Source organism: Scardinius erythrophthalmus, assembly GCF_964197995.2.
Source record: "Scardinius erythrophthalmus genome assembly, chromosome: 8".
In the NCBI taxonomy this organism is placed as follows: Eukaryota; Metazoa; Chordata; class Actinopteri; order Cypriniformes; family Leuciscidae; genus Scardinius; species Scardinius erythrophthalmus.
Genome location: NC_138228.1, coordinates 14219990 through 14247682, shown reverse-complemented (window position 1 = coordinate 14247682; position 27693 = coordinate 14219990). Strand labels below are relative to the sequence as shown.

The 27693-nt window shown below is 37.9% G+C and overlaps 1 protein-coding gene across 2 annotated transcripts in view; it reads left to right on the top strand.

The window, feature by feature from the left end:
* Nucleotides 1-27693, top strand: part of tbxas1 (thromboxane A synthase 1 (platelet)) — a 71826-nt gene that overhangs the window by 18847 nt on the left and 25286 nt on the right. Inside the window, exons 4-7 of one of the 2 annotated variants that reach the window (XM_081373209.1) lie at nt 6620-6713; nt 16465-16517; nt 18976-19072; nt 21966-22082. In XM_081373209.1, the coding sequence (XP_081229335.1) occupies nt 6620-6713; nt 16465-16517; nt 18976-19072; nt 21966-22082 (361 nt within the window). The remainder of the gene's footprint in view (nt 1-6619; nt 6714-16464; nt 16518-18975; nt 19073-21965; nt 22083-27693) is intronic. The other variant, XM_081373210.1, reaches the window with a different exon arrangement.

Below are 27693 nucleotides of genomic sequence, written 5' to 3'. Positions count from 1 at the left end.
AGTATATTAAAGCAAAAGACAGCATATCTTAGCTCTGTGAAACACAGCAAAACCAACGTTACTCGCGTATCGAGAAGAAATAAAACAACCTCTGCTTCCGGTTTCAGGCCTCCCCGCTCCTTAAGGTCTGTCCAGCACTGGAAAGGTAATCTGATATTAACACGAGTCCTACCTCATCTTCTTTTTTTTTCTTTTCTCTTTCTATAGTCAATCTGCTAATGTCTGTCTGTGCAGTGAGCTCTCTCTCCTCCCCCATCATGAGTGTACACGCCCCTTACTGCTGATTGGCTACAACAAGTGTGTTTTGGTGCTCGGTCAGATCCACTTTTCAACAGCGTTTTTTTTAAATCGCATACTGTACCTTTAAGCTTTACTTGTGAGTAAGTAAGTTTGGAAAATACGGCCTTAAAATGCTATCTACATAGGCAGCTAACTAGTTTTAGTAACAGATCCACAGTTTGAGCATCTTGATTCGTTATCAGGAAACAAAATGCCTTTTTCCACTACTGAATCTAGACTGCAACTTTTTAGTATCTCACCCTTCTTTCACCTCACAATGTATCCGTCCTCCTTTATGACACTTTTGGCCTTAATGAGAACATTGGCTGGCCTGTTCCTTCCAACCTCTTTCTGAAAACAACACAGTGAGTCCCTTGCTGTCAGTCAGACATGGTTGTTTCAATCGCTCCTTCCCTTGAAAGGACTGTTCGCTCACCCCAAAGTTACAGGTCACCCCAAACACATACATTTTAATGACTTCATGATGTGCAAGTTTAATCCAAAGCCCAGCAAACTATAATATCAGCCTTGGAGACAGTTGTGTTTGTGAAAGAGTTCAGCTGTGCTTTGTGTGCACATACATTTTTTAAGTTTAAACATGTTTGTGTCGGTGGCCAACAGTGAACCTTCCTTACCTTGTAGGATCTTTAAGATTTGAATTTGGGAAGAACACAGAGTAAGGCTTAGATAAATATTTAACAAGGAGCCTGGATGTGAATTTTAGTGGTATTTTAAGGACTGTCTTCCACCCTGGCCTTTTCCCAGTATATTTAGCCTGTGGCACATCTCTCCCTATTCTCAGCCCCTGGCACAGGGCTCAGAAACGGCCAGGCGTATTCACTGATAAGCTACATCAACATCTGTTTATCTAGCCTGGAGAGACACAGAGGAGATGCCTCGCTGGATTTGTCAGTCAGCTCAGGCTCACATTGAACTACAATTGATTGTCATGCAGTGGTGTGCTGTCTTGTGTAAACTTAATTATTGTGCTGTAGGTCTGTAGTCAAATAATTAAATGGACATATACTGTAGCCTATTATACAGACATACTGTAACATTCAAAACACATGCATACACTACAGAAATTGAGCTGCAAAAATGGGTTATTCAGATTCAGATAGCATTATCGTATTGGCATCAGAATCACAAGCACGTTAATTTGACTTTGCACATTTACACGTCAGCATCTATTCAGTGTTCAGCAGCATGACCAGCCATGATATACGCATACGGCAATGTGAGCTACAGTATGCCAGTAAACAGATGTTATTCAATCATAATAGTCATTCTCATATAGTGTATAGAACCACTTAAATCTTAAAAGGGGCCGATTATGCCCTTTAAGTCTTGATTTAGTTTTTGAGGTCTTCTAGAATTGGTTTTCATGCTTGAATGTTCAAAAAACATTATTTTTCCACATATTTTACATTATTTGCAGCACCTCTTTTTAGTGTGTCTGTAACGCTCTGTTTAGTCCCGGTCTCTTTGAAGCTTCTGAAAACCACAGTGTGCTTTGATTGGTCGGCTGGACCAGTGTGTTGTGATTCAACACACTACTAATGCAACTCAACCAGGCATCGTCCCTTTTTTTGCGTATGCCTCAAGCGGGAATAATTTAAATGAGGAATATTGTGACGTGTGCCAAAAGAAAACTCAAGACTATAATCGAGGCGTTTCAGAGAGTTCAGAGACAGTGCTTAGTGATATAGAGAAGAACTCCCTTTGGACTGGACATTTGGACTTTGTAACTTGCAACATTACACACTAAAGAATAATAATTAATAAAAAAAGCATAATAGGACACCTTTAAAATAATAATTCACCCATAAATGAAAATTGTCATTTACCCACCCTCATGTCGTACCAAACCTGACATTGTTTTTTCTGTTGCTTGGATCCCAATCGTTTGCAAAATATCTAATTTTGTGTTCCACAGAAGAAAAAATCATACAGGTTTGGAATGATTATGACAAATCATTGCAAGATTTTAATTGGTGAACTATCCTTTGAAATGCACAGTAGCAAAATCAGCCTGTTTAATTCATCTTAATTAAGGGACAGAGTGAAGGTGGATAATGTACAACTAGTAATATAAAACTAAAGTGTTTTTCGTGCAAGAAACTTTTGCTAAAAATTATAAGCAGACCTGAGTGAGAAAAAAAGTCACAAAAGTGTATATCAGAATTATATAAGTCTGTTTACAGCTCTTTTTAAAAAACCTAGTTAACTTCCTACCTAAACAGCATTTAAGGCATTATAAACGTGCTCCCAACATGAAGGCAACTTGTGATCATGGCTGGTCACGCTTGCTGTCCGTATACATCATGAGCTTTGCTCATTTCAGAAAAGTAACCATTATAAAATTATTTCCTCATGACCCAGACAGCACCATAGTGTCGGCCCAGATCTGGCCCACATCTGGTACACGTGGAATCCACACATACCAGATGTGGGCCGGATCTGAGCCGACACTTGCTTCCTGAGGAGGCATAAATGACCTTTCTTTCTTTCTTTCTTTCTTTCTTTCTTTCTTTCTTTCTTTCTTTCTTTCTTTCTTTCTTTCTTTCTTTCTTTCTTTCTTTCTTTCTTTCTTTCTTTCTTTCTTTCTTTCTTTCTTTCTTTCTTTCTTTCTTTCTTTCTTTCTTTCTTTCTTTCTTTCTTTCTTTCTTTCTTTCTTTCTTTCTTTCTTTCTTTCTTTCTTTCTTTCTTTCTTTCTTTCTTTCTTTCTTTCTTTCTTTCTTTCTTTCTTTCTTTCTTTCTTTCTTTCTTTCTTTCTTTCTTTCTTTCTTTCTTTCTTTGGAATGTAATGGTTACATTTTTTTAATGAGACAGCCCCAATGATGTATGCGGCGGACAAAAGCAACAGAATACGTCTACTAAAATATCTTGTTTTAAATGCATTGCATATATAAGAAAGACCCATAATGCAACATGTACAATTATATCCAAGATAGCGAATAAGTTAAAAAATATGCAAAGTATATTTCAATCCTGAAAAGATGGATTCACAATTCTATTATTTGTGTGTACTATGTTTGTTATTCTTATTAGAGTATTGTATTAGCCTAATAACATGCTACTGCCAAACTCTTATCAGAATCTTCTGAATCTCTTTTGTGTGTGAATGACCTGCTGTTAATGTTTGATCTTTAAGTCACTTTTTGGTTTGGAACTTATCTGCCTTCACAATATGGAAATATGAAACATTCCGCTTTATATGGGCTGTGACACACTTCAGTAACACCTGCTCTATGGAGCAACACATTAATTCTGATGTTCCCTAAAGAGATTTTTGATTGAACTTCAACAAAACTGGAACAAACTGTTGACAATGTTCCAAACTGCATGTTTTGAAGAACAATTCAACTTTGGTACTGTTTTGAAAGAAAACTTTCCCACAACTATTGAGACAGTGTAAAAATATGAATGTGGATTGCTTTATTCAAGATTTAATTGATATAAACTGGGATAGATTTCCCTTTTGTTGATGATGCATGGAGTTTAGTTTTATTGTTAAGAGTCCAAGGCAGACATTTACCTTGGATCAGTTCTTCTTATCTTATTAAACTTATAAGCAAAGGGACAAAACCTGGGCAAAATATTGGTTAGGTCAGCTCTTCTTCTCTGTTTGGTTTCCAACATTTCGATTATTATAGTATCACTGGCTCTTTAAACTCCACTAATTTAAATGGTTCCTTTTCCTTTAAGAAAATTATGCCTATAAATCTGCTGCTCATGTATTAATGTATCCCCTTGCAGATCTATTTAATTTGTCTTTGTCTACCTGTTCTGTTCCATATGGAAATGTGCAAGAGTTACCCCTCTGTTCAAAGGTGGAGAATCATCTGATGTGAATAATTATCGTCCAATTTCTATTATTTGTTATTTTTAAAAAAAAAATTGAGAAACTTGTTTTTAATCAACTATCTTTACACTGCGGATGTATTTCACATTAGTTATGTGTTCACTTAACCAATAATGAGTTGAAAGACTGGGGATGTCTGGCAACTGGTGGTGAATACATTTGTGCTGAAGTGAGAAATGATTTTGAGTCTGGACATGGACAGATTGGGCCGCGGATTCATCGTCTTTCAGCACCGGAGAAGCGTGTTAGGATGCAACGTGCTTCTGTGTAATTAAGAGCGTGTCATAAAATGAGTTATCATTCTAGCTTTTTTTTTTTTACAGCACGTGTTAAGACCCGCTCTCTAATCTGACAATTAATATGGTAATGAACTCCTGCCGAGCTGGAGATTATGGAAGAGATGGATGTCAGAATCTTTTGGTTACAGTACTTTTTTTTTTAGTTTTTAGTTTTTTGAGAAAGATGGGTGGCAGTTAATTTTTCGCCACAGTGCTGAAGTCAGAGTCCGATATTTCCAGCCGAACACAATTAGGAAAAAAAACATACAAGAGTGTTTATTCAACTATGGACACTTTTGGCACTGGGACTATACAATCTACACTAGGTAAAAATGGTAATAAAGTGGTTGTTCAATGTAAATAAATATATATGAAAATAATAATATATAATGAATACTTTGAATTTTTATTTTTAGAATTAATATTAAATAATAGATTCACTATTGTTGCATTGGTAACCAACTTTTGAAAAGTTATTGAGGCAAAGTTGTTGGTTGTGATGAAATTTATGCCACAAATGAATAACAGTCAGAATTGTGTTAAACAAATATAAATCATTATATATTATAAAATAAATATTAAAATGACTCCTTGTTTAGGAAAGTCTGGGTCTGGGACAAAGACAAAGGATTAACCAATAAAATCTCTAAATAAAAATCATTTGATTAATAGCGAAAAATAAAGCCATGGTAGACCATTTAATGTGACCTTCATATAACAAAAAGTTGAACTTGAATTTAAATAGATTTAATTAGTTTAAAATTTAATTAGTTTAAATAGAAATCAACTCCTGGGAAATTAAAATGTATTTCTTAACTTGCAAATGGTTTTAGGTGCACCAGTGTTAACGATTATTTGCACATATTTGTACAGTACTCGCTGTTCTCTTGGTCTGGTGGATTATTAAGACATTTGTGTTTTACTTCTTGGGGACAAAAATGCACTATTTGAGAGAATAACGTCTCGTCATCTCCCACGGCTCACTTCTAAGTTAAAAGTGGTCCAAGTGTTGGTGTGTCAGCAGATGCAATCCTCATGCATAATGCAGGTCCCCTTTTCCATACTCGGAGGAAATGCAGCACTTGCCAGTGCTCTCCGATACAGCTTGAGTCATCATGCTTTTGCACAAACCATCACTTACACCCTGTCTACAAGAAGCACAGGGTTGTTGTCAATGGTCCTGGCCTATATGACAAAGAAAACCCACTAAGGTATTGCCTTACTCATTGGGCCCAGGTAAAGAAGATACGCATCCATAAACATTTTGTCCCGGGGCCCAGAAATTTAAGCAACAGCAGAATGTTCCCGTTATCAACAAAGTTGTCTAATTCATGTATAATTATGCTTGCAGCTTCAATGACTCTCATAGTAACTGAGAGATTGCACAGTATTATAATATTGTGTATATAAAATTATACAATAATTTAACATTTATATTAAATTTAAAGATACGTAGATTAAAATTACATTATTATTGTTATTAAATTATTCATTTATCTCACTGCAGTAGGCTACTATTTACTACTATTTTGTTGAATGTTGTATAGCATAAAAATATCATAGCATGATTCCTAAATATCTGCAAACATATTAAGTTCACATGCTTGCTTCTCCGAAAAACAATTCTACAGCCAGTTATTCTACTTTGAAATGTGCGTTCTGTGTTGGAAAGTCTGTTTTTGTTTTGTTCTTTGTGATCCCACCCACTGCCAATTTACCCAATAGTATTTCAACACCCCGGGCTGCCAGTTGGCGGAAAACACAGCGTCGTGGAACACAGCCATGGAAGCCAGAAAAAAAAAAACTGGGTCAGAGATAGCAGATTCTACCCGACCTAAAGAGCCTCGGCATCCATTTTAAAAGCTCTATGACCAGAGGCATATTAAAACGTGGCTAAATCAACGAATCAAATGACATTGTCAGGCTCATCGCCTTTAAGTTTAAGAATGAGGGGGAGGGGCAAACAACTCTCCAACCGCTAGCTGTCAATATTACATACTGCACCTTTAAAATGACCAGTCACTGCACCTAATAATGTACTATTATGTTTACAATTTTGCAGCATAATTTCTCTTTTCCTTCTAATGATTTATAATAATCTTCCTATTGCCATTCTCTCTAAATGGCTTTCTAATGAGGCAAAAAACGGACCCCAAACTACAGAGGTTTACACTGAATGTCTTTGTCTTTGTTTTAGGTATTCCATCGCCCCTTTCTCCACCTTGGAACGGTGTGGCATCAAGCACCCAAAGCCCTATCCATTTTTTGGGAACCTCATGATGTTTCGAAATGTAAGACCTTTTGTTTATTTCGTAATGAAACACAAAACTCATTCACACTCTTTCTCACTCATACACACACCTTGTACTGCCCCCCTAAAGTGGGAAAAATGATATTTCTCTCAGTGAGCCTCACTTCATTAGATGTGTTCATTAAAGATGACTCACCACTAATGACATCTAATGCCATGTGATTTCCAAACAGATTACCCTCTGTGCTGAATGATGCACTTTTACGGCGATAATATAAAAGACGGACGGGGAGAGTGGGTGGGTTTAATATTGAAAAATTAATACTTTTAATTCCTCCTGAAAGTTTAATCTCAGTCTGAGGCTGAAATGTAGCAAATCAACAGCTACCTTGAGGATACTCATTTCTGTCTGTCTGTAGTTTAATGATAATGATTTGACGTGTATTATAGGAAATAAAGGCCAAAATTTCGATGCTGTAGGGCTGTTCGATTCCACTGAGAGGATTAAAGCGAGATTCATTTGTGAATGTGAATTGCCTGGATTCATCCAACCACCAATAAGGAGGAATGTCATAAAAAGAACATATCCAGTACTTATTTCACCCTGAAAATCAAAAGAACAAAAGAAAATTAGGCTTATTTTTGGACGATTATATGATGAGGGGGACCAATAATAATAATTCTGTAATTCATGTTCATTTTTCATATTCACGTCATATTCATGTTTTATTTTGTGGAAATAAACCCCCTTTCTGAAAGTAAACAATATTGTGAGACAGTAATACAATAGTTTTTAACTATTATGATTTGAAAACATTTGGATGCATCACCTAAATGAGAATTTGTGCCTGATTGTCATGAAAATAAATGTAAAAATGTTTTTTTACTGTATGCAAAATAGAATATATACATATACATAAATAAGACCCAGATATTTTTTGTGTGTGTGTGTGTGAAAAATGTCCCATTTTTACAAGATTCACCTACCAGCACACTGGCATATTTTAAATAAAGCTTTGATTCTAACTCTTATGCTTTTCCGGTGCTGAAGAGATTTTCAGATCAATATGTTACTGTCAGACAGCGATGGTTGACTGGACAGCATGTCGTTCACAACACTCATTTCATTCTTTCTTTCTATCACCCGCATGTGACAGGGCTCCCTATTCCTTCTCTCCCTCTCGGCCTGCCTGTCTGTTTCCCTTTATCCGTCCATTTCATCTCAATTCACGTCTTCAACGTTGGGATTAAATGTTATTAGATGGAAGTGAGAAAGGCGTGAATGAAAATGCATGCATGCATAATTACTGCGTGTCTAGATGAAGCTCCCCAGGTGAACTAAAGTTATGTGTGTGGGTTTTGTATGCTGTTGTGCACCCTTTGTCTGTGCATATTAGTGTGTGTGTAGATTCGTGCACACGTCAGCAGACTCAGTCTCACAAACAGTGGTCTCCAGAGCATTGCTCCAGCAGAATCCTCTGACCCACTTCTACAGGCCAACCTCTCAGCTAAATCCTGTAGGTCTGTGTGCGCGACTGCACATTTTGTGTTCCTGGCACTAGAGACACAGATGCAATCCCCTCTAAAGAGGCAGGTGACTGCATTTCAAGTTAGAAATTCAGTGAGACACAATAAGAGGTAAAGGAGAAAGCATAGCCTGCATTAGCTCAGTCAGTATTTGGGATCAGGGGCGGTTCTAGGATTTGATCTTCAGGGAGGCTTAGCCCATAGTGAGAAAGTGTAGCAAGAGATCATTGCTTAAGTGGTGCCTCTTTGTGAATTGGCACCACTACTACAGTGAGGAAAATAAGTATTTAAACACCCTGCTATTTTGCAAGTTCTCCCACTTAGAAATCATGGAGGGGTCTGAAATTGTCATCGTAGGTGCATGTCCACTGTGAGAGACATAATCTAAAAAAAAAATCCAAAAATCACAATGTATGATTTTTTTAACTATTTATTTGTATGATACAGCTGCAAATAAGTATTTGAACACCTGTCTATCAGCTAGAATTCTGACCCTCAAAGACCTGTTAGTCTGCCTTTAAAATGTCCACCTCCACTCTATTTATTATCCTAAATTAGATGCACCTGTTTGAGGTCGTTAGCTGCATAAAGACACCTGTCCACCCCATACAATCAGTAAGAATCCAACTACTAACATGGTCAAGACCAAAGAGCTGTCCAAAGACACTAGAGACAAAATTGTACACCTCCACAAGGCTGGAAAGGGCTACGGGGAAATTGCCAAGCAGCTTGGTGAAAAAAGGTCCACTGTTGGAGCAATCATTAGAAAATGGAAGAAGCTAAACATGACTGTCAGTCTCCCTCGGACTGGGGCTCCATGCAAGATCTCACCTCGTGGGGTCTCAATGATCCTAAGAAAGGTGAGCAATCAGCCCAGAACTACATGGGAGGAGCTGGTCAATGACCTGAAAAGAGCTGGGACCACCATTTCCAAGGTTACTGTTGGTAATACACTAAGGGTGTATTCACACCAGGAAAGTCCGATAGTTCGCTTGCTTTGGTCCGGACCAAATAGAATGTTGATTTTTTTTGTTTGGTACGGTTCGCTTTCACACTGCTCTTTTTGTAAGTGAACCAAAATGTGTAAACAAAACCACACGTGTGCTAAGGTCGTCCATTCATTGGACAGGAATTCTCAAGCAGGGAAAAGCAGGAAGTGCACAAACAGGCTCAGCATGGAGATATTTCGTAATGTAATATTTTTTATTTTACTGATTTGGTGTTATTCTCTACAAACGCAATATGAAGAAACTATATGGTATAGATAAAAGCCCGGCCACACTGTCAATTGATTGCTTGGGTCCTTACATGCGCTTCGTGAGGGACACTAGCGCACACACACTAACAAGGTCTCTCGCTCCCTCTCTCTGCCGTGCGCGCGCTCTAGCTCGCTCGCTTTAGACAGCATTATGCCAAAATGTCCGTTTTGTTAAGTATCCTCAAAAGAGCAGTCAAATAAAAAGGCGCAGTTTTCTGCAATTGGGTCGGTTCATGTTCACACCGTAAACAAACCGTACCAGAGTTCGTTTGGAACCGTACCGAGACCACCTCTTCAGCTGGGTCTCGGTTCGATTGTTTGGTCCGCACCCGAGTTCGATTGCTGTATTCACACCTGTCCAAAAGGTCCGCACCAAGGGGGGAAACGAACTAGAGTTCGATTCAATCGAACCAAACGAGGCAGGTGTGAATACACCCTAAGACGTCATGGTTTGAAATCATGCATGGCACGGAAGGTTCCCCTGCTTAAACCAGCACATGTCAAGGCCCGTCTTAAGTTTGCCAATGACCATTTGGATGATCCAGAGGAGTCATGGGAGAAAGTCATGTGGTCAGATGAGAACAAAATAGAACTTTTTGGTCATAATTCCACTAAATGTGTTTGGAGGAAGAAGAATGATGAGTACCATCCCAAGAACACCATCCCTACTGTGAAGCATGGGGGTGGTAGCATCATGCTTTGGGGGTGTTTTTCTGCTCATGGGACAGGGCGACTGCACTGTATTAAGGAGAGAATGACCGGGGCCATGTATTGCGAGATTTTGGGGAACAACCTCCTTCCCTCAGTTAGAGCATTGAAGATGGGTCGAGGCTGGGTCTTAATGACCCGAAGCACACAGCTAGGATAACCAAGGAGTGTCTCTGTAAGAAGCATATCAAGGTTCTGGCGTGGCCTAGCCAGTCTCCAGACCTAAACTCAATAGAGAATCTTTGGAGGGAGCTCAAACTCCGTGTTTCTCAGCGACAGCCCAGAAACCTGACTGATCTAGAGAAGATCTGTGTGGAGGAGTGGGCCAAAATCCCTCCTGCAGTGTGTGCAAACCTGGTGAAAAACTACAGGAAACATTTGACCTCTGTAATTGCAAACAAAGGCTACTGTACCAAATATTAACATTGATTTTCTCAGGTGTTTAAATATGTATATGCAGCTGTATCATACAAATAAATAGTTAAAAAATCATACATTGTGATTTCTGGATTTTTTATTTTTTTTGATTATGTCTCTCACAGTGGACATGCACCTACGATGACAATTTCAGACCGCTCCATGATTTCTAAGAGAACTTGCAAAATAGCAAGGTGTTCAAATACTTATTTTCCTCACTGTATATAGTAAGTCAAACGTACCCAAGTCAATACAAAAACTTTATAAATTAGATACTGACACCAGTCTTTCTACCATATATCATTATTATTAACAAGTAATTAATTAACAATTAATAACAATTATATTGACACATCTGATATTTTCTTAACTGTTTTCGTTCACTTAAGACATAACCATCTGTGTTTACGTGGATATTCGTCAAAACGGGCATTTTGACATAATTTTGTGTGTATTTGCTCAAAAAGACACGAAAGAGAACTCCGTTCAGTACTTGCGAGAGGCTACTTTCTGTGTGCGTGCACAGAAACGATCTATTGCAGCGCACGAGTACCGAATTAAGTTACTTTCACAGCGTATTGCGCTTGAATGGCGTAAAATTACTTGAATGTTTAAACCGGTAAGGCTTAAAAATGTGCAAATTATAAACTTTCTTGAAGCAATACTGTAAAATGTTCTAGAACTGCCCCTGTTTGGGATTGATGACTTAGTTTCTATATGGAAATAAACTGTTTAACCTTACACCCAGAATCAGTCCAGTTTTGGAAATGGTCTAATTCCAGAAATTATGTACAAAGTGAACGCATTATGACTGGTCAGTGGGCTAAATGGGAGACTAATGGATGAGTAACACAGTTTAACTCTAATTTATGAGTAATGCATGTACATGGGGGTTGATTTTTATTTTTTTATTTTTTTATTTTTTATAAGAAGTTTCCATTCTCACCAAGGCTGCATTTATGTGATCAAAAATACAGTAAAACAGTAATATTGTGAAATATTATTACAATTTAAAATAACTGTTTTCTATTTTAATGTGTTTTTATCCTGTGATGGCAATTACTCCAGTCTTCAGTGTCACATGATCCTTCAGAAATCATTATAAAATGCTGATTTGGTGCTCAATATACACTTATTAGGCTATTACTATCAATGTTGAATATTTTTGGGAATTTTTTTTCAGAATTCTTTGATTTTAATAGAAGGTTCAAAGCAACATAAATCTATTTGTTACATTTTAATTAAAAAACATTACATTAAAGACTGTATAAATGCATTTACCGCCACTTTTAATCAATATAATGTGTCTTTGCTAAAAAAAATATATATATATATTTAAAAAAAAATAATTTTACCAATGCCACACTTTTAAACAGTTATGTCTAGTGGCACATAAGACAAATCTTTACCCCGAATATAGCTACAGTCTTGAGAGAAGGAGATGTGAGGCAGAAGATAAGGAGATGAAGCGATAATGATATATTTGGAATGATTTGAAGGATAAAAGAAAGAGAAAAGCAAGGGTGTGGGGGAGGATCATGGGTAACAGGATGTGATGTACAGAGATGAGCAGTGTCTGGGATACAAGGGCAGATTGAGTCACATTTAGAGAGTAGACGACAGAGTCTCTCGCAACCCACAGCAGCACATTATCATGACACACTCTATTACCAAATACAACACTCACAGACATGAGATTTGGTCCATTTAAGATCCTAAACAGCCCAGATGCAGTTCCAATCCCAATACCCCCCCCCCCCCCCCCCCCCTCGCCAGCACACATGCAGTTACTTGCTTTCTCTTTATCCATAGGGGACCTTTTCGGAAAAGAGGATTTGTCTTAGTATTTTGAAATAAAAGAACTGTATTGTACTGTATGTAGGCATAGATTTTAATATTCACAACGTAAAGCTGCCTCCCTAGTGAGTCAAGCCTGTTTACTGAAGCTTTTTTGTTAAAAACAGGTTTTTGTTGAAGGTTATAAAATATTAACAGAAGACCATCCATGTTATACCACAGTTCAAATATTTGTGGTCAGTTAGATTTTTTTAAAAGGTTTTTGAAAGAAGTCTCTTATGCTCACCAAGGCTGCATTTATTTGATAAAAAAAAACAGTAATATTCTGAAATAGTATTTAAATTTAAATTACAGTTTTCTATTTTAATATGTTTTGAAATGTAATTTATTCCTGTGATGGTAAAGCTGAAATTTCAGCATCATTACTCCAGTCTTCAGTGTCACACGATCCTTCAGAAATCATTCTAATATATTGATTTGGTGTTCAAAAAAACTTTTCTGTTATTATCATTGTTGGAAACAGTTATGTGTGCTTTTTTTTGTGCTGTTTCAGGATTATTTGATGAATAGAAGGTTCAAAAGGACAGCATTTATTTGGAATAGAAATCTTTTGTAACATTATAAATGTCTTAAATGTCACTTTTAAAGGAGAACTCCGGTCAATTTTAACACTGAGCTCATTTTTTTGTTAATTTGGAGTGCTGTCAATACAGATTATCGAGTTCACGCGCGTGATCATAGGTAACTAAACCTATGCGTGTGAACTCGACAATCGATTGCTATGGACTTCGACCGAAAACAGGAAGAATATACAGGTATGTGCGCTGGCTGAAATAACATAATTTTTATTAATATCTTTCACATTTACTGCAGTCAGATTCACCCGTGATCACTCTGAAGGAATCACTCACATGGCTGGGCACTTGTAATGACACATCAAGGATGTTAAGAGGCTAAAAGCAGGTTTAAAACTTGCCCCATTGAAGTCAACAGGGTGCAAATTTTAAAAAGAGGATAACACGGTGTAGGCAACACCGATTTTTGTCGTTGTTCTCTGTATTGACAGCACTCCAAATGTACAAAAAAATGAGCTCAATGTTAAAATTGACCGGAGTTCTCCTTTAATGCATCCTTGCTGAATAGTTTTAATTTCTTTAAAAAAATCATATTGACCCCAAACTTTTGAACGGTAGTGTACATATCAACACCCTTACAGTATTTAGCAAGTTGGCAAGTTGGCCTGTTCTGATGAACACTTTTCAAATGCAAAGAGGTTAGCCAATCACAACAGAGGTCATTTGCATAGAAGTCTTATAGGGAAAGAATCTTATAGGGAATGACCAAAACAATAGTTCCGCCCCCAAATTCACAAACACTCAATGCAGCACAGACACCTCCCCCCTCATGAGTGTACCTTACTGCTGATTGGCTACAAGTGTGTGTTGGTGCTCGGTCCGATCAAGGTCAGTGAGAGACAAAATGCTCAGTAAAAAATAAATGTCTGATTCATTTTCCCCACAAAACTGGTAAGCACTTGCAAAAATGGCAAGATCCAATAAGATTACATAATTTATAAGCAATAGTCTGCATGAAAAAGTTTCTTAGATCTTGGAACTGATTTGCTACATTTAGTGCTTTTGGGGAAGAAATAATTACTGGATTTGACAAGTTTGCCACGTTCATGGCATTGAATCATTGAAAGATATGTAGAGTTTTGTTTGAGGCACATAGTAAGTAGATATTTGGGCAGAATTTTTAGATCATGCTTTGTTGTTTGAGTAATATCCTTAAATAAATTACTTTCACTTTTGGACAGACAAAATACACGAGTTCAAAGCCTACATAAAGGAATCTAATCTCACTTGCAGAGACTACAGATTTTTTTTTTTTCAGTATCGCTCCAGTATCTATTGGAATCATCTATTTCAGATTTACCCACTTGTAAATGTGGAACAGAAATAAAAAAGAAGATATTTTGAAAGTCAGTAGGGTCCCATTGTCTAACCCGTTGACTTTCAATGTATGGCCAAAAAATTATTTTGTTTTCTACGGAAAAAAGTCAAAGTCATACAAATTTGGAACAACATTAGGACGACTAAATGATGACTGAATTTATTTTTGGGTAACTTATCCCTTTAAATGTTCGCAGGGGGAATAGAGTAGAATAGAATAGGGCCACTTTCGCCTAATTGTCTGTCTTTCACGGGTTTATCCTTAAAAGTGCATATCCCAGCACACCTTCCTTCACATTCTCTCTTACACACACTGATACCTCCCTGCATGACTCTGAGTGACATGAGAGATTATTACCGTCTAAGACAAAGAGAAGCAGCGCGGTGTTCAGACCTGCGCAGAGATCAAGGTCATAAGTGTGCTAGAAAACAACTGAAAGTGGCTAATCTTTTTAAGAGAATTCCAATAGGATCGCTGACTGTCCTCTTCAGTCGGGCCCGTGCGATATTGATCGTATCCTTCCGAGATGAATCCCCAATGAAGCAAAAGGCAAGGGTGGCTCATTTGTTTGAATTGAGCCTCTGGTCTCCTGTTTAACTTCACTACGGCACTGCCAGATGCACGCGCAGCCTCTTCCGTATGACAGAACAGTAATAAAAGGCTGAAGGAGAGGACATCAGGACGGAAGGGCACACCCCACTTAATGCTCACTGAGGAACACGCGCACACACATACGTCTCTGCCTAATGCCCACCAGGGAAACTGCAGGAATGGTGGGATGAAGAAGGGAGGGCAGGCGGTTCGGTGCCAACACTGTTGACTCCTTCATTAGTAGAGACAGCAGAGCCACCGGCTGCCATGCATACCAAACTATTGCTCTTTGTGTGTGTGTGTGTGTGTGTGTGTGTGTGTGTGTGTGTGTGTGTGCGTGCGTGCGTTTAACAGTCAGTACTTGATGTTCATTGTTTGCTTTGTTGCGTAACTTCTTAACCATATCCCACCAGCATCTATAAACACAGCGAAATCTCAGCAGCCTTATGTGCAAAGTTTAATATGTTCTTCCATTCGGAATGAGGATATACTAATATTCCTGTTATTGTGTTATGGTTATGGATATTTCAGGATAATATTCCCAGTAGACCTCAATAAACCTTCAGAGAGCCCATAAACCTGAGGAGAGCCAAGCGCAGTCAGTGTCTGCTCTGTACTGACACCTACTGGTAGATAAGTGCAGTCAGTCAGTGGTTCCTGTACAGTACTCACCTACTGTATAGCAGGGGTGTCCAAACTTGCTCCTGAAGCACCACTGTCCTGCATAGTTTAGCTGCAACTTGCCTCAACACACCTGCCTGGAAGTTTGTGACTTTGTTTGGCTGGTTTAGGTGTGTTTAATTCAGGTTGGAGCTAAACTCTGCAGGACAGTATCCTTCCTGGACCAGGATTGGACAGCCCTAACCTACAGAATAGGCTGCATCTGAAATCACATAGGCCTACTTCTCTACCATATAGTAGGCGAAAAACAGTATGTGACAAAGGAAGTATGTTTGAAGTCACAGTACTCATAAAAATGTATCCGGATGATACAAGATTCTGAAGTTTGCATACGATGGACACTACTGTCCCTTGAGTCCATGGGAGAGGATTTGTGAATGGCGGTGAAGTGACGCAACTAACGCTGGTAGGTCACATGATAATGACAGCATGATTTAATTTGTACTACACACACATTTTAGCAGTCGCAAAGTAATTACTCATTCAAAATAAGTACCTACTCAAAAGAGTATGCGATTTCAGACGCAGCCTTAGTCTTATTAGACAGACAGTGGTATCCAAGAAAAGATAGAGCTGAAATAATCACTTTAAACTACATGATGACAAAGCTATGCAAATGTTTGCAAATATGCTAATCTTGGAAAAAGTGCCCACCTACTGGGAACAAAAAGATGCAAGTTTGCAAGTCTCTCTTACTCACTTTATAAGTGTTATTGCAGAACATTTGCAAAGCAAACTGACAAGGAAAAAAAAAACAAGTTACCTGTAATGGTAACAAAAATAATTTAATGTAGCAATATACAATGGGACTTGAATATTCATATGTTCTCTAATATGTGGATTTTCTGCTCTTTCTCAGGGTTTCTTTCAGGCACAAACTGACCTCATAAACAAGTATGGACGGATTTGTGGGTAAGTCTCCCTGGATTTTACTCTTACTGTTATTAAGGCAACTATCAAATGAATAAATATAAATGAAAACTAATTGAATTCGTCATGTCTGAGAGAAACACTTTTTTTTAATCTGGGAAAGCTTTTGTCGAGGGCATTGATAAACACATATACGCGAAACCTATTTGTTTTGCCTAGTGAAACATGAATGACTTCTCATTACCCACTGTGTAATAGAAATGATTTTTTTCTGATTATGTTTCTGATGAAAAGTGCCCTACATGATTGCTCTAGTCATTTCCATATTTATAGAATTACTTTAACACAAAAGTACCAGCATAACACCCATCACACTCCAAGCCCTCGTTCACGGTCCTGTCATTCATATTCAGACAGCATGAGCCACTCACAGAGCACCCAGTGTCCTCTAATTTAGTCCATTCCTATCCAGACATTGTGTTTTAATATGCCTGCTTCTGAGAGGCCGACTTCTCCTCGGGGAGATCAAAGCAGCGAGTGCCACTGGGCTTCCTGTGTTTAATATGAGCAGAATGGAGGGGAAGAGAATCAGAATGACACTGTTTTTTTCTGCTTGTGTGTGTGTGTGTGTTCATTGGGATCTGGGAGTTCTGGATTGGGTGTCGGGACCGGAAAAGGGGATCTAATTCGGAGTCGTGTGGATATATGTCAGGAGACATTACGACATCTTTCAGTTAGAGTAATCGAAGAGGCTGAGCTGCTCACCAAAATCAAAGGGCTTTGAAATACATATCAGTGCTCCGCATGCTCTTTAAAACCCTTGTCGGTTCACGAAGTGCGAGACATCAGTCATCGAAGTTCAGATGTTTCGGCGCATTGCAGGAGTGCTTGACTTAAAATGTGGGGAAGGTGTTATTTTTATTTTTTTTTTGTATTTTGTATTTTTTTATTTTTTGCTCTACCCAAAAATATCCTTCAGATATTTGAGGTTTGAGAACATCTCGAAATGGCTTCTTACCAGAATCCATGAGTTTTTGAAAGAACCTTTTTGGTATAGTGATCAACTGATATGGGCTTTCCAATGGTCGGACATGTATTATGCATAGTTTTGTTAGGTATTGATCAAGTTAACTAGTCAAGTCACCTTTATTTCTATAGTGCTTTATTCAAAGCAGCTTTAGAGTGGCAAACTGGAATATGATGATTCAGTGATGCAAACAGAATTCAATTTAGCTGTAAAGCAGCTCTAAAAAAGAATAGTAAACAGCCATTATTCAGTTGAAATCAGTTAAGTGTTGATCCAGTTTGGTTCAATAACTGTGTAAAGTTCATCAATTATGGAATGAGTTCAGTTAATCTATAAAGCAGCTCTGGAGAAAGCAGTGATGACGTCATCCAGCTCAGTACAAGACCGCTACTGTAATTAATCCTATGGTAAAGTGTTATAGACTTATATTTTTACTGGAAAACAGGACAGGAATGATGATCTTTGTCATGTGAACAACATTTCAGTCTATCTTGCATATATCAGTCTGTGTTGCACGTGAGAGACTTTTTCCACGCAGCTCTTCGGTTTGCGAACAGACCGCCGGCGCAGATGCATAGATAAACCAAAACATACTAATGAGATCAGTGTTTTATAGGTCACTTAGCTGCAAGCTTAATTAAACTCATCCTACTCCTAGAGCCATGTGGACTGCCAATGTCAGCTTCATTATTAGAAGATGATATGAAGAGCCTATCCGCTCTGCTCTGAGTTTTACTTACCAAACTGACACCACACACAAAAAGGAGAGTACAGTAAATGATAAGAGTGATCCGTCTCTGCTGCTTTTGCCTCCAGCGGAGTCCCAGCTGAGCTTAAATGTGCTTTACAGCCACTGGACACTGTAATAAACCTAAGCGTATCCTTCTGCTGGAAAAAAAAAGAAAGGAAGCTTCCAAAAGCTTGAATGAACTAGATTAATGGCTTCAGATATTTGCCAAAAAAGCTTTCATATTCAATTATCAGTGCGTTTAATTATCGACTATTGTTTCTGCTATTTCATGTGACATTGATTCTCAGAAAAAATAATTTTGTATTTTGGAGGTATGTGGTCTGTCATGCTGGCACATGCAAGGGCACACATGCTCGCAATCCTCCATTTCACAGCGTTGACGGTACAACCTCGCCACATCTCAGCGGTGAAAGCTGCCATGCGTGACTACAAAAAAAGGAACTACCCAGCAGTCTCATCAAATTTCTCTTTACTGAGCTGACCTTGACACACACACACACACACACACACACACACATGATGTGTCTGTACCCCGTCAGTGATATGACAGGGAAGATGGTGTCTGCGGGGTCTACAGCCACAGATGTGCTACTTTATCTGTGAATGAGTGTGTGTGTATCCGTCCTTTGTTCTTTTGTCTCCTGCTATTCCCCTGAAATTTGGCTGGTGTACTGTTATTTATTCATTTCATCTTGTTTGTTTGCTGTATGTGTGTGTGTCAGTTATTATATAGCCCGGCGGCCTATAGTGATCATAGCAGACCCGGATATGCTGAGACAGGTGATGGTGAAGGAATTCAATAAGTTCCCCAACAGAATGGTGAGTGGCATTACATTTACAAACTCATATCTCACAAACACTCCAACTCAGCAATTCATCTCAAGCTGTATTATTAATCTGAATCTACACTGCAAAAATGAGTTCTAAATGAGTTTTTAATTAGTATCTTTTGACTGTCTTTTCAGTACAAAAATATCCCAAAATTCTTAAAGTCCCCATGAAATCAAAATTGACCCTATTTACTTTGTTAGCGCATATTACTAGTCTTGTGGTGAACAATTAATCCGTGCAAGAAAATATTTAAAAAAAAAATTTTTACCATGGTAATCTTTAATCAAAATCTGAAAATGCCCCTCCCCTCTGCATTGGAGGACCTTCTCTGATGACGTAGGTTTGAGGAATTGGTTTGGGCAACGCTTAACCACTCCCCTCAAACCGTTAGTCTGTTATGAGCAGAGATGGAGAGGAGGAGCGCTAGAGTAAAACCCTGCCCTCTGTTCAATATTCCTTTTCACTGGGAAATACGTCATAACACTGGAGAAAAGTCGTTTGCAACTTCCGGTTCACGGGGACTTTAAACACAAATGTACAAATGTACTTCAGAAGATATTAAGACTTGTTTTCATAGATTGTTGTTATTGTTAATTAAACTTAAAACCATTAAAAATAATCTTCATAGAAATAAGGCCTACTGTACATAAAATATAAATATTAGATAAAAAACATAAACTTAATAAATAATCACATCACCAAAAATTACTAAAGCTTAAACTAAAATTAAAATATAAAAATAAAATCTATAATACTAGTTTATAAAATAACACTGATTTAATAGTATTTTCTCTTTTTGGACTGGCAGATTTTTTTACTTGTTCTTTTTAATTGTTTAAACTTAAAACAATTGGGGGGACACTTGTTTTAAAGAGATATTGTCTTAATATCTTATGCAGTGTTACTTCTATACATTTTAAGGATATTTTAATGGGTAAATAAGAAATAAGTATTCATTAAAACTATGATTTTTTTTGCCGGGTACACAAGAACATGAATTTACATTCGCTTCTAACTTTGAAAGTTTTATTCACACATGCATTCTGAAATGGCCATTTCGTAATGAAACAAATGTGTTTATCATTCTTTTATGAAATTAGTTTATATCATTTTCATTTTTATACTTATTTATGCATGGTATATAACATTTATTTAGCATTAAACAAACTGTAAAAGATGAGTGATTACATCTACATTTGTATAATATAAGCTAATTCAAGTATAGTGACTTAATATTCTAAAAGTAGCTTGGAAATTTTCTAAAACTTAGCAAAATCATCCATTACTATTTACAATGCACTTGTTTGCACAAGTTTCACATCAACTTTATTCGCATCGCAACTCATGTATCATCTAGAAGTCAGAGTTTTCTACTTATAAAAAGTCTGCTCAAAACTCGTTATACAATATTTTTGGTCCCACTTAGGCCACATTAGTGGCAATGGCACCATCAATTCCTGAGTGATATTATCACATAACTCAGCGAATGTTTGTCCACAACATGATAATTTTTTTATCACAGATACACATACTGTACCATCTCCCATAAATTATAGAATCAGCTAAATTCATGACAGGTTCAGTTCGATGTATTTCTTGCATTTTTTCCTGCAATCCATGGGATTTACTGTATGTAGGTGTGTATTTTGGTTGTATGAATCAATGCTGAATGGTAAGGTATTGATAAAAAGGCTTCAGAGCCTTAAACTCAGTTAGTCCAGGGAGGTCAAAAACTAATGATCACATGACTTATGTATCAAAGCAGAGTCAAAGGTCATGAGATGGCCTTGCTGTTAGAGCTGAGCCTGCTGGGTAAACGATTATGGCAGGGCCAGATCAATACTGAGGCCATGTGCAGCACTGGGGCTTATCAACTACCTCTTGACCTGTTTTTGTACATCTACAACCTACATGGGAGAAAACTCATGAAGTAGATTGCCATGGTACCAAAAAACAAAAACAAATATGTGTTGGCACACTTGGCAGCCGTTAGCACAAATATCTACCTCCAAACACACACATGAACACACAAACTCAAGGTCGGCCCAGTAGAAAGCTCTGCCACCTGGCCTTAGTTACAGAACTACCTTTCAGGCCAACAACTGATGTAGCCAACTCAGTGTACAACAGTAGTTTTAATGAATCCGAGACTTATGAAGCATTGTCAAGATGAATCCATGTAGAGCCTTTTATAAACACCTTTTTGACAGTTTAGAGTCTGAGAAAGGCCTTTACATGCTAGTTTGGAAATGTAGATGCGAACACTTAGCCAAGTTATTGCAGATGTGTGCATTCTTGCATTACTATGGCAGAAATAAATCTCGGTACTTAATTTATCTTCAAATTGCAGCTATACACTCCACTATATGTCCACAGTTGAAATCACTTGCTAATGCAAATATTGTAAGTGTATAATAACAAATATTAACAAATATTAAGACAGTATAAGCTCCGCCCCTCACTTCCATCCTGTGGCTGCTGGCCTGAAACTGCTTGCGCTGCAGTTGTGCAGCTGGTTATATTTTCTTAAATGAGACCTCACCTGAAGACTAATGCTAAGGCCTGCTGTAGCACCTCTTGTGGCAAAACTAAGAATGCAGTATACTTGTGTTGTGTTATGAATTGCATGTATCAAATCCTCGATGCGTGAAATCAAGGTTGCACAGGTTTAAGTTTTTGCACATACTGTAGCTGTTTTGGGCCTGATAATTTCTACTGCTAACTATGCCTACTACACAATACTGGGTGCATTTAAAGGTAAATTATAAATGTTAAATGACAGACCGCTGGAATGCTTTAGGTTTAGCCCTATGGTCCTTATATAAACATGTCCTTTTGAGACATTTGAAGTGTACCAACCTCAGCTGTGTTCTCGATGCAGAAGACCAGGGGCATCACTAAACCCATGAGCGACAGTCTGATCATGCTGAGGGACGAACAATGGAAACGAGTGCGCAGCATCCTCACACCGACCTTCAGTGCTGCCAAGATGAAAGAGGTAAGCTTTGCTCTCTTACTTAAACGTGCTAAACAAACATTAAAGCTGTTCGAAAAAGCAATTGTTCTTATTATGCAATCACATTTTATGGCTTTGAGTTTATAAATCAAGTGCAGCTCTGTTGGAGAAGGCTGGAACAAAATCTTGGACCTGTAGTGGATCTCATATTTCCATAACAGCCATTAAAATAGTTTTAAATGATCGTCATAAGATGTGCAGATAAGTTCACAAGGTCACACATAAACGTGTGTAGTTTGAAGTTTACATGGCTTTGAGAGTGAGCTCAGATATATATGTCTGTGGTATTGACGTGTTCCTGGATCCTAACTACATGATAGTTGAATGTTATTCGGGTCTTTTCTTATTTTTAAAATGTAATGGTTGATGTGTTGATCAAGCAACATAAACCTCATCTGAGAGTCTTAAAGGCTGGGTATGTGATTTGTTTCAGAAATGTTTTTGTTATGCTGGTTGAAAGTCTCTTCACATCCTGATAGCAATCACTAAGTTAATTGGTCTATTTATATATATATATATATAGATATAGATATAGATATAGATATAGATATAGATATAGAGATATATAGATAGATATAGATATATAAATATAATTATAGATAGGCAAGGCAAGTTTATTTATATAGCACATTTCATACACAATGGCAATTCAAAGTGCTTTAGAAGAAATTAAAATAATAAAAAGAAATAAGAATAATTAAAACCGTTTAGAAAAATAAAATAAAATGAGCACAGTGCTCATTCAGTAAATGCATAGCTAAACAGAAGTCTGAATTTGAATGTGACTACTGTAGGAGCACATCTGATCTCTTCTCGACGCTGGTTTCACCTGCGCCTGGCATAATAGCTAAAAGCGGACTCGCCATGCTTAGAGTGAACCCTTGGTATTTCTAGCTGATATGATCCTAATGATCTGAGTGATCTGTTGGGTTTATATTCAGTGAGCATATCTGCAATGTATTGAGGTCCTAGGCCATTGAATGATTTATATACCAGTAATAATACTTTAAAATCAATCCTAAATCTAACTGGGGGCCAGTGTAAAGACCTGAGGACTGGTGTGATATGTTCATATTTTCTGGTTCTGCTCAGAATCCTGGCGGCAGCGTTCTGTATGAGCTGACACTGTCTTATGGTCTTTTTGGGAAGGCCAGTGAGGAGTCCATTACAATAATCCACCCTGCTGGTGATGAAAGCATGCACAAGTTTCTCTAAGTCTTGTCTGGAAACAAAGCATCTAATTCTTGCAATATTTTTCAGATGATAGTATGCTGATTTAGTTATTGCTTTGACATGACTACTTAAACTAAGGTCTGACTCTAGTGTCACACCAAGATTCCTGACTTGATGTTTAGTTGTTTGACCCCTAGAGTGAAGGTATGCGTTCACCTTGAGAAGTTCATCTTTATTTCCAAACGCAATGACTTCAGTTTTGTCTTTGTTTAACTGAAGAAAGTTTTGACACATCCAACTGTTGACTTCATCAATGCATAGGGAGTCACTGGGGCTGTAGTCATTAGGCGATAGGGCTAAGTAGATCTGTGTGTCGTCTGCATAGCTGTGGTAAGCAATTTGGTTCTTTCTCATTATTTGGCTCATTGGGAGCATATACAGGTTTGAACAGGAGTGGCGCAAGAATTGAGCCTTGAGGGACTCCGCATGTCATGGATGTCCACTCAGACTTATGGTCTCCTATACTCACATAATAACCTCTCCCATCTAAGTATGACCTGAACCATTTTAGGACTATCCCAGAAAGCCCCACCCAGTTTTCGAGCCTGTCAAGAAGTATGTTATGATCGACAGTGTCAAATGCAGCACTGAGGTCGAGTAGCACCAGCACTGATAATTTGCCTGAATCAGTATTTAAGCGAATATCGTTTATTATCTTTATGAGCGCTGCCTCTGTGCTGTCGTGCGGTCGGAAACCAGATTGAAAATTGTCAAAGTATCCATTCGAGCTCAAGAATTTGTTCAGCTGATTGAAGACAACTTTTTCAATGAGCTTGCCTATGAAAGGAAGATTTGAGATCGGTCTATAGTTGCTTAATATGGTCTTATCCAGATTGCTCTTTTTCAGGAGGGGCTTGACAACTGCAGTTTTCAGGGAGTTTGCACTCACACAGACATGCACTGAAAATGTCAAAATTTTTAGCCTTTTATCTTCAAACCAGATTCAGACAATGATGGAGAGACTCAAGAAGAAGTGACAACATGTAGAATGCAACAGGACGTTCCTGAATGGTTAGGTGATGAATTTATGTAGCTTATGTGTGTTATCTTCTAGTCATTGATTAGCATATTCTGTCTTGATAATCTATGAATTGTGTTCTGGGGGCGGGGTTTATGTAAATTTTAGGGTTGGTAATGTCACTAACCTGGGAAGAATGTTGTGTAGTCCCTACCAGCCGTTTGATGTAGTCCTTAAAAAGTGATTTCTTTAAAAGAAAATATCTCCCTTTGCTTTGAACTTTGAGCGTTGTAACTTTGCAGATGTTGTTTATGCTCAAACAGCAACATTACAATCTGACTAAAGTTAGAAAAGTGAAATCATAATAATCAACCACCCCTTTAACAAGCCTGTGTGTTTTCTCAGTCTCTTATCCTGTTCTGTGTCACTGGAGATTTGTTGTTAATGGAGACCGTATCAGGCTGCTTTAACAATGTGTAATTTTGGTGGAGCCTATTTGCACAATGTTTGTCTTTACCTTTTTAAGCATTTTGGTGGAGCAGCGCCTGGACTCGCACACTGGACATGATACTAGACTATCAGTTTTCCCACAGTGAGAAATTGGAACTGAGAACTAAGAGTTTGACATTCATCTTTTTTGTATCTCACATATGAGAGAGAGCAGTGTGTTTCCTCTTCAACAACAGCCTTGCACTTTACATGCACTCTTTTTCTGATGAAATAAAACAGAGGAAGGCAGAAGAAAGTGAATAGGAAGGAAAGAGGTGTGGTAGTCAAGAGGAAAAGACAGATGAGAGAAAGATGAGGTCTCAAACTCTGAAAAATGAGTTTAGTGATTTACTCTTTGAGGGGAGAAAAGCACAGTCGATTTAATTCACATGACATCATTATACAAGAAAACAACATGAAGTTGTCTGCTGAAAATGTATGAGTGGCTAGACATATGATAGTTGTGATCAGGAGGTCTTGGATGACAGCAGTTAATTGCTGTTTGTCCTCTTGCTAACATGTTTTGAAGCACCAGCCATCACATCTTACATCATTGAACAGGATCGATTCTCAGTCGTTCAACTGCGTCTCATGTGACTGACTCATTGTTCATTTACGAGCCGAATGATTGAATAGGATTAATAAGTCACAGATTAAACGAGTCCTGCTTTAAATTATGTTGTCAATGTTGATTGCTCCACTGAAAACATCTTGTAGTCTGGGGTGTAATCGGTGTCTTGGAAACTGACCCTGTAAGTTTTTGTCTTCTTTCAGCCTTGCCAAGAATTTCAGATGATTTCATCTCCTAATAAAGAAAGAAAAACTTTTGGGATATACTTGTGCAGTCATGGCCAAAAATATATTTTTTTCTGCAATGTAATACAACCATGTTTCTTTTTGTATTCACAAGAGTTTTTCTTAAAAAATTACACACACGTAGTACATTATACGTGTCTGTATGTGTGTACACTACTTTACTTAATACTTTTATTTAGCAAGAAAAGAATTTATTCAATTGATCACAATTGACATTAAAGACATCATTAATGTTATAAAAGATTTCTATGTAAAATAAATTTGGACACACTTATTTTCTTATTTGACTATATTTTACAGATAATAGAATATCCTAATAGTAAAGTCATCAAAACTATAACAAATGGAAGTATCCCCGATCGCACACATACAGTAAATCACTGTAAATCTTTTATTTGATGTCTGCATTTACATCTGCAAGATGTATTTTTTTGCGTTTGCTCATCTGCAATGTCTCTAAGACATTTCCTGTCAGATGATAAATAGACATTTAGAAAATGTCTTTAGATGTTTATGATTTAGAATGTATGTAAAACTGCTTTTTCTAAGACGTTTATCAGATGTTTGTACACAACAGATGTTTTCCAGATTAAGCGCTCTTTAGCAGACATCTTAGAGACATACCTATCTGGGACGGGAATAATTTAGTGATCAAAAAATAACCAAAAAACAATAAAAGACCTTTGTCTAGATCTCAGCTCTGCACACTCTGGGCTTCTCTCAACTAACAGCATGAGGTATCATAAATATCAATTATTATTAAAATGTTAGTTAGTCACGTTGGTTTTGTTGACGGAACGGCGCTTCTCGGGTGCTGCGCTAATCACTCCGCCCAAGTAGCAGTGCTTCGCCTTCTGAGAAAATAGTTCCCAGCATTTAAACGTTTAAAAATGGCTGTGTCTCATATGACCTTGTTATTTGTACACACTGTGACTATACAAATCCCAACATGTAAATAGGAAAATGTTGGCGTTATTTTGTCACTTATTGGGATTAGTATGCTAGCTGTAGCCATTTACATCCAGTCTTTGTGCTAAGCTAGGCTAGCGGTGGGTGCGTCAAACAGACTTATGTCATTTCACTTATGTCAGAGTGATGTCATTTCCCTCCTCCAGCTGAAATGGTATGCATGTCCATCAGGAATGTCAGAGGTGTGTACTTTCTGTGAGAGCAGAAAACAGTGATTGTTCTCATTGTCTCACTTGCTCTCATACACACAGATATCCGTCACAGTGGAGTGACATTCACCCAAGCTAAATTCAGCATGGTGTGGCATCATTCAGGAGAAATCCGCACACATCACTCTCTATCCTCTCTATCTATCACAGTGTGAGAGAGAAATACTGCACAGTGCAAAGACACAAACTTCTAATGAGCTCGTAACCTTCTTTGCAATCTGCTTTAATCCAAATCTCATAGCTCCGTCTTAAAGCATTTCCATTAACTTAATTACAGTAAACAGAGCCATAATGTTTGCATTTTAAAACCCACAGTATCGAGACCTTCCACTGTTAAATATTAGCTGCATCTGGCAGAAGATTTTATGTGCAATAAAACTGAGACCAAAATTCAGCTTTCTTGAATGTTTAATGTATAACTGAGCTCCAAGTGTGTGTGTGTGTGTGTGTGTGTGTGTGTGTGTGTGTGTGTGTGTGTGTGTGTGTGTGTGTGTGTGTGTGTGTGTGTGTGTGTGTGTGTGTGTGTGTGTGTGTGTGTGTGTGTGTGTGTGTGTGTGTGTGTGTGTGTGTGTGTGTGTGTGTGTGTGTGTGTGTGTGTGTGTGTGTGTGTGTGTGTGTGTGTGTGTGTGTGTGTGTCTGTGTGTGTGTGTGTGTGTGTGTGTGTGTGTGTGCAAAAGTGTAGGCATGCACTTGCTGCCTGTATTGATTTTCATTAGCTGCGGTGTAGCGGTAGAAAGAGACAGTAGACACCTCTCCTGTCATTCTCCATCAGCCTTTCCAGTCGTCTTCATCTGCCTGCCTGCACGGAGTCAATATGCATCAACAAACACACACATGCATGCACGCACACACACCTATTCATCTTATTTACCACCAAGTAAGGCTTCACTGAGATGTAATTTGTTCTAGTAAAACAGAT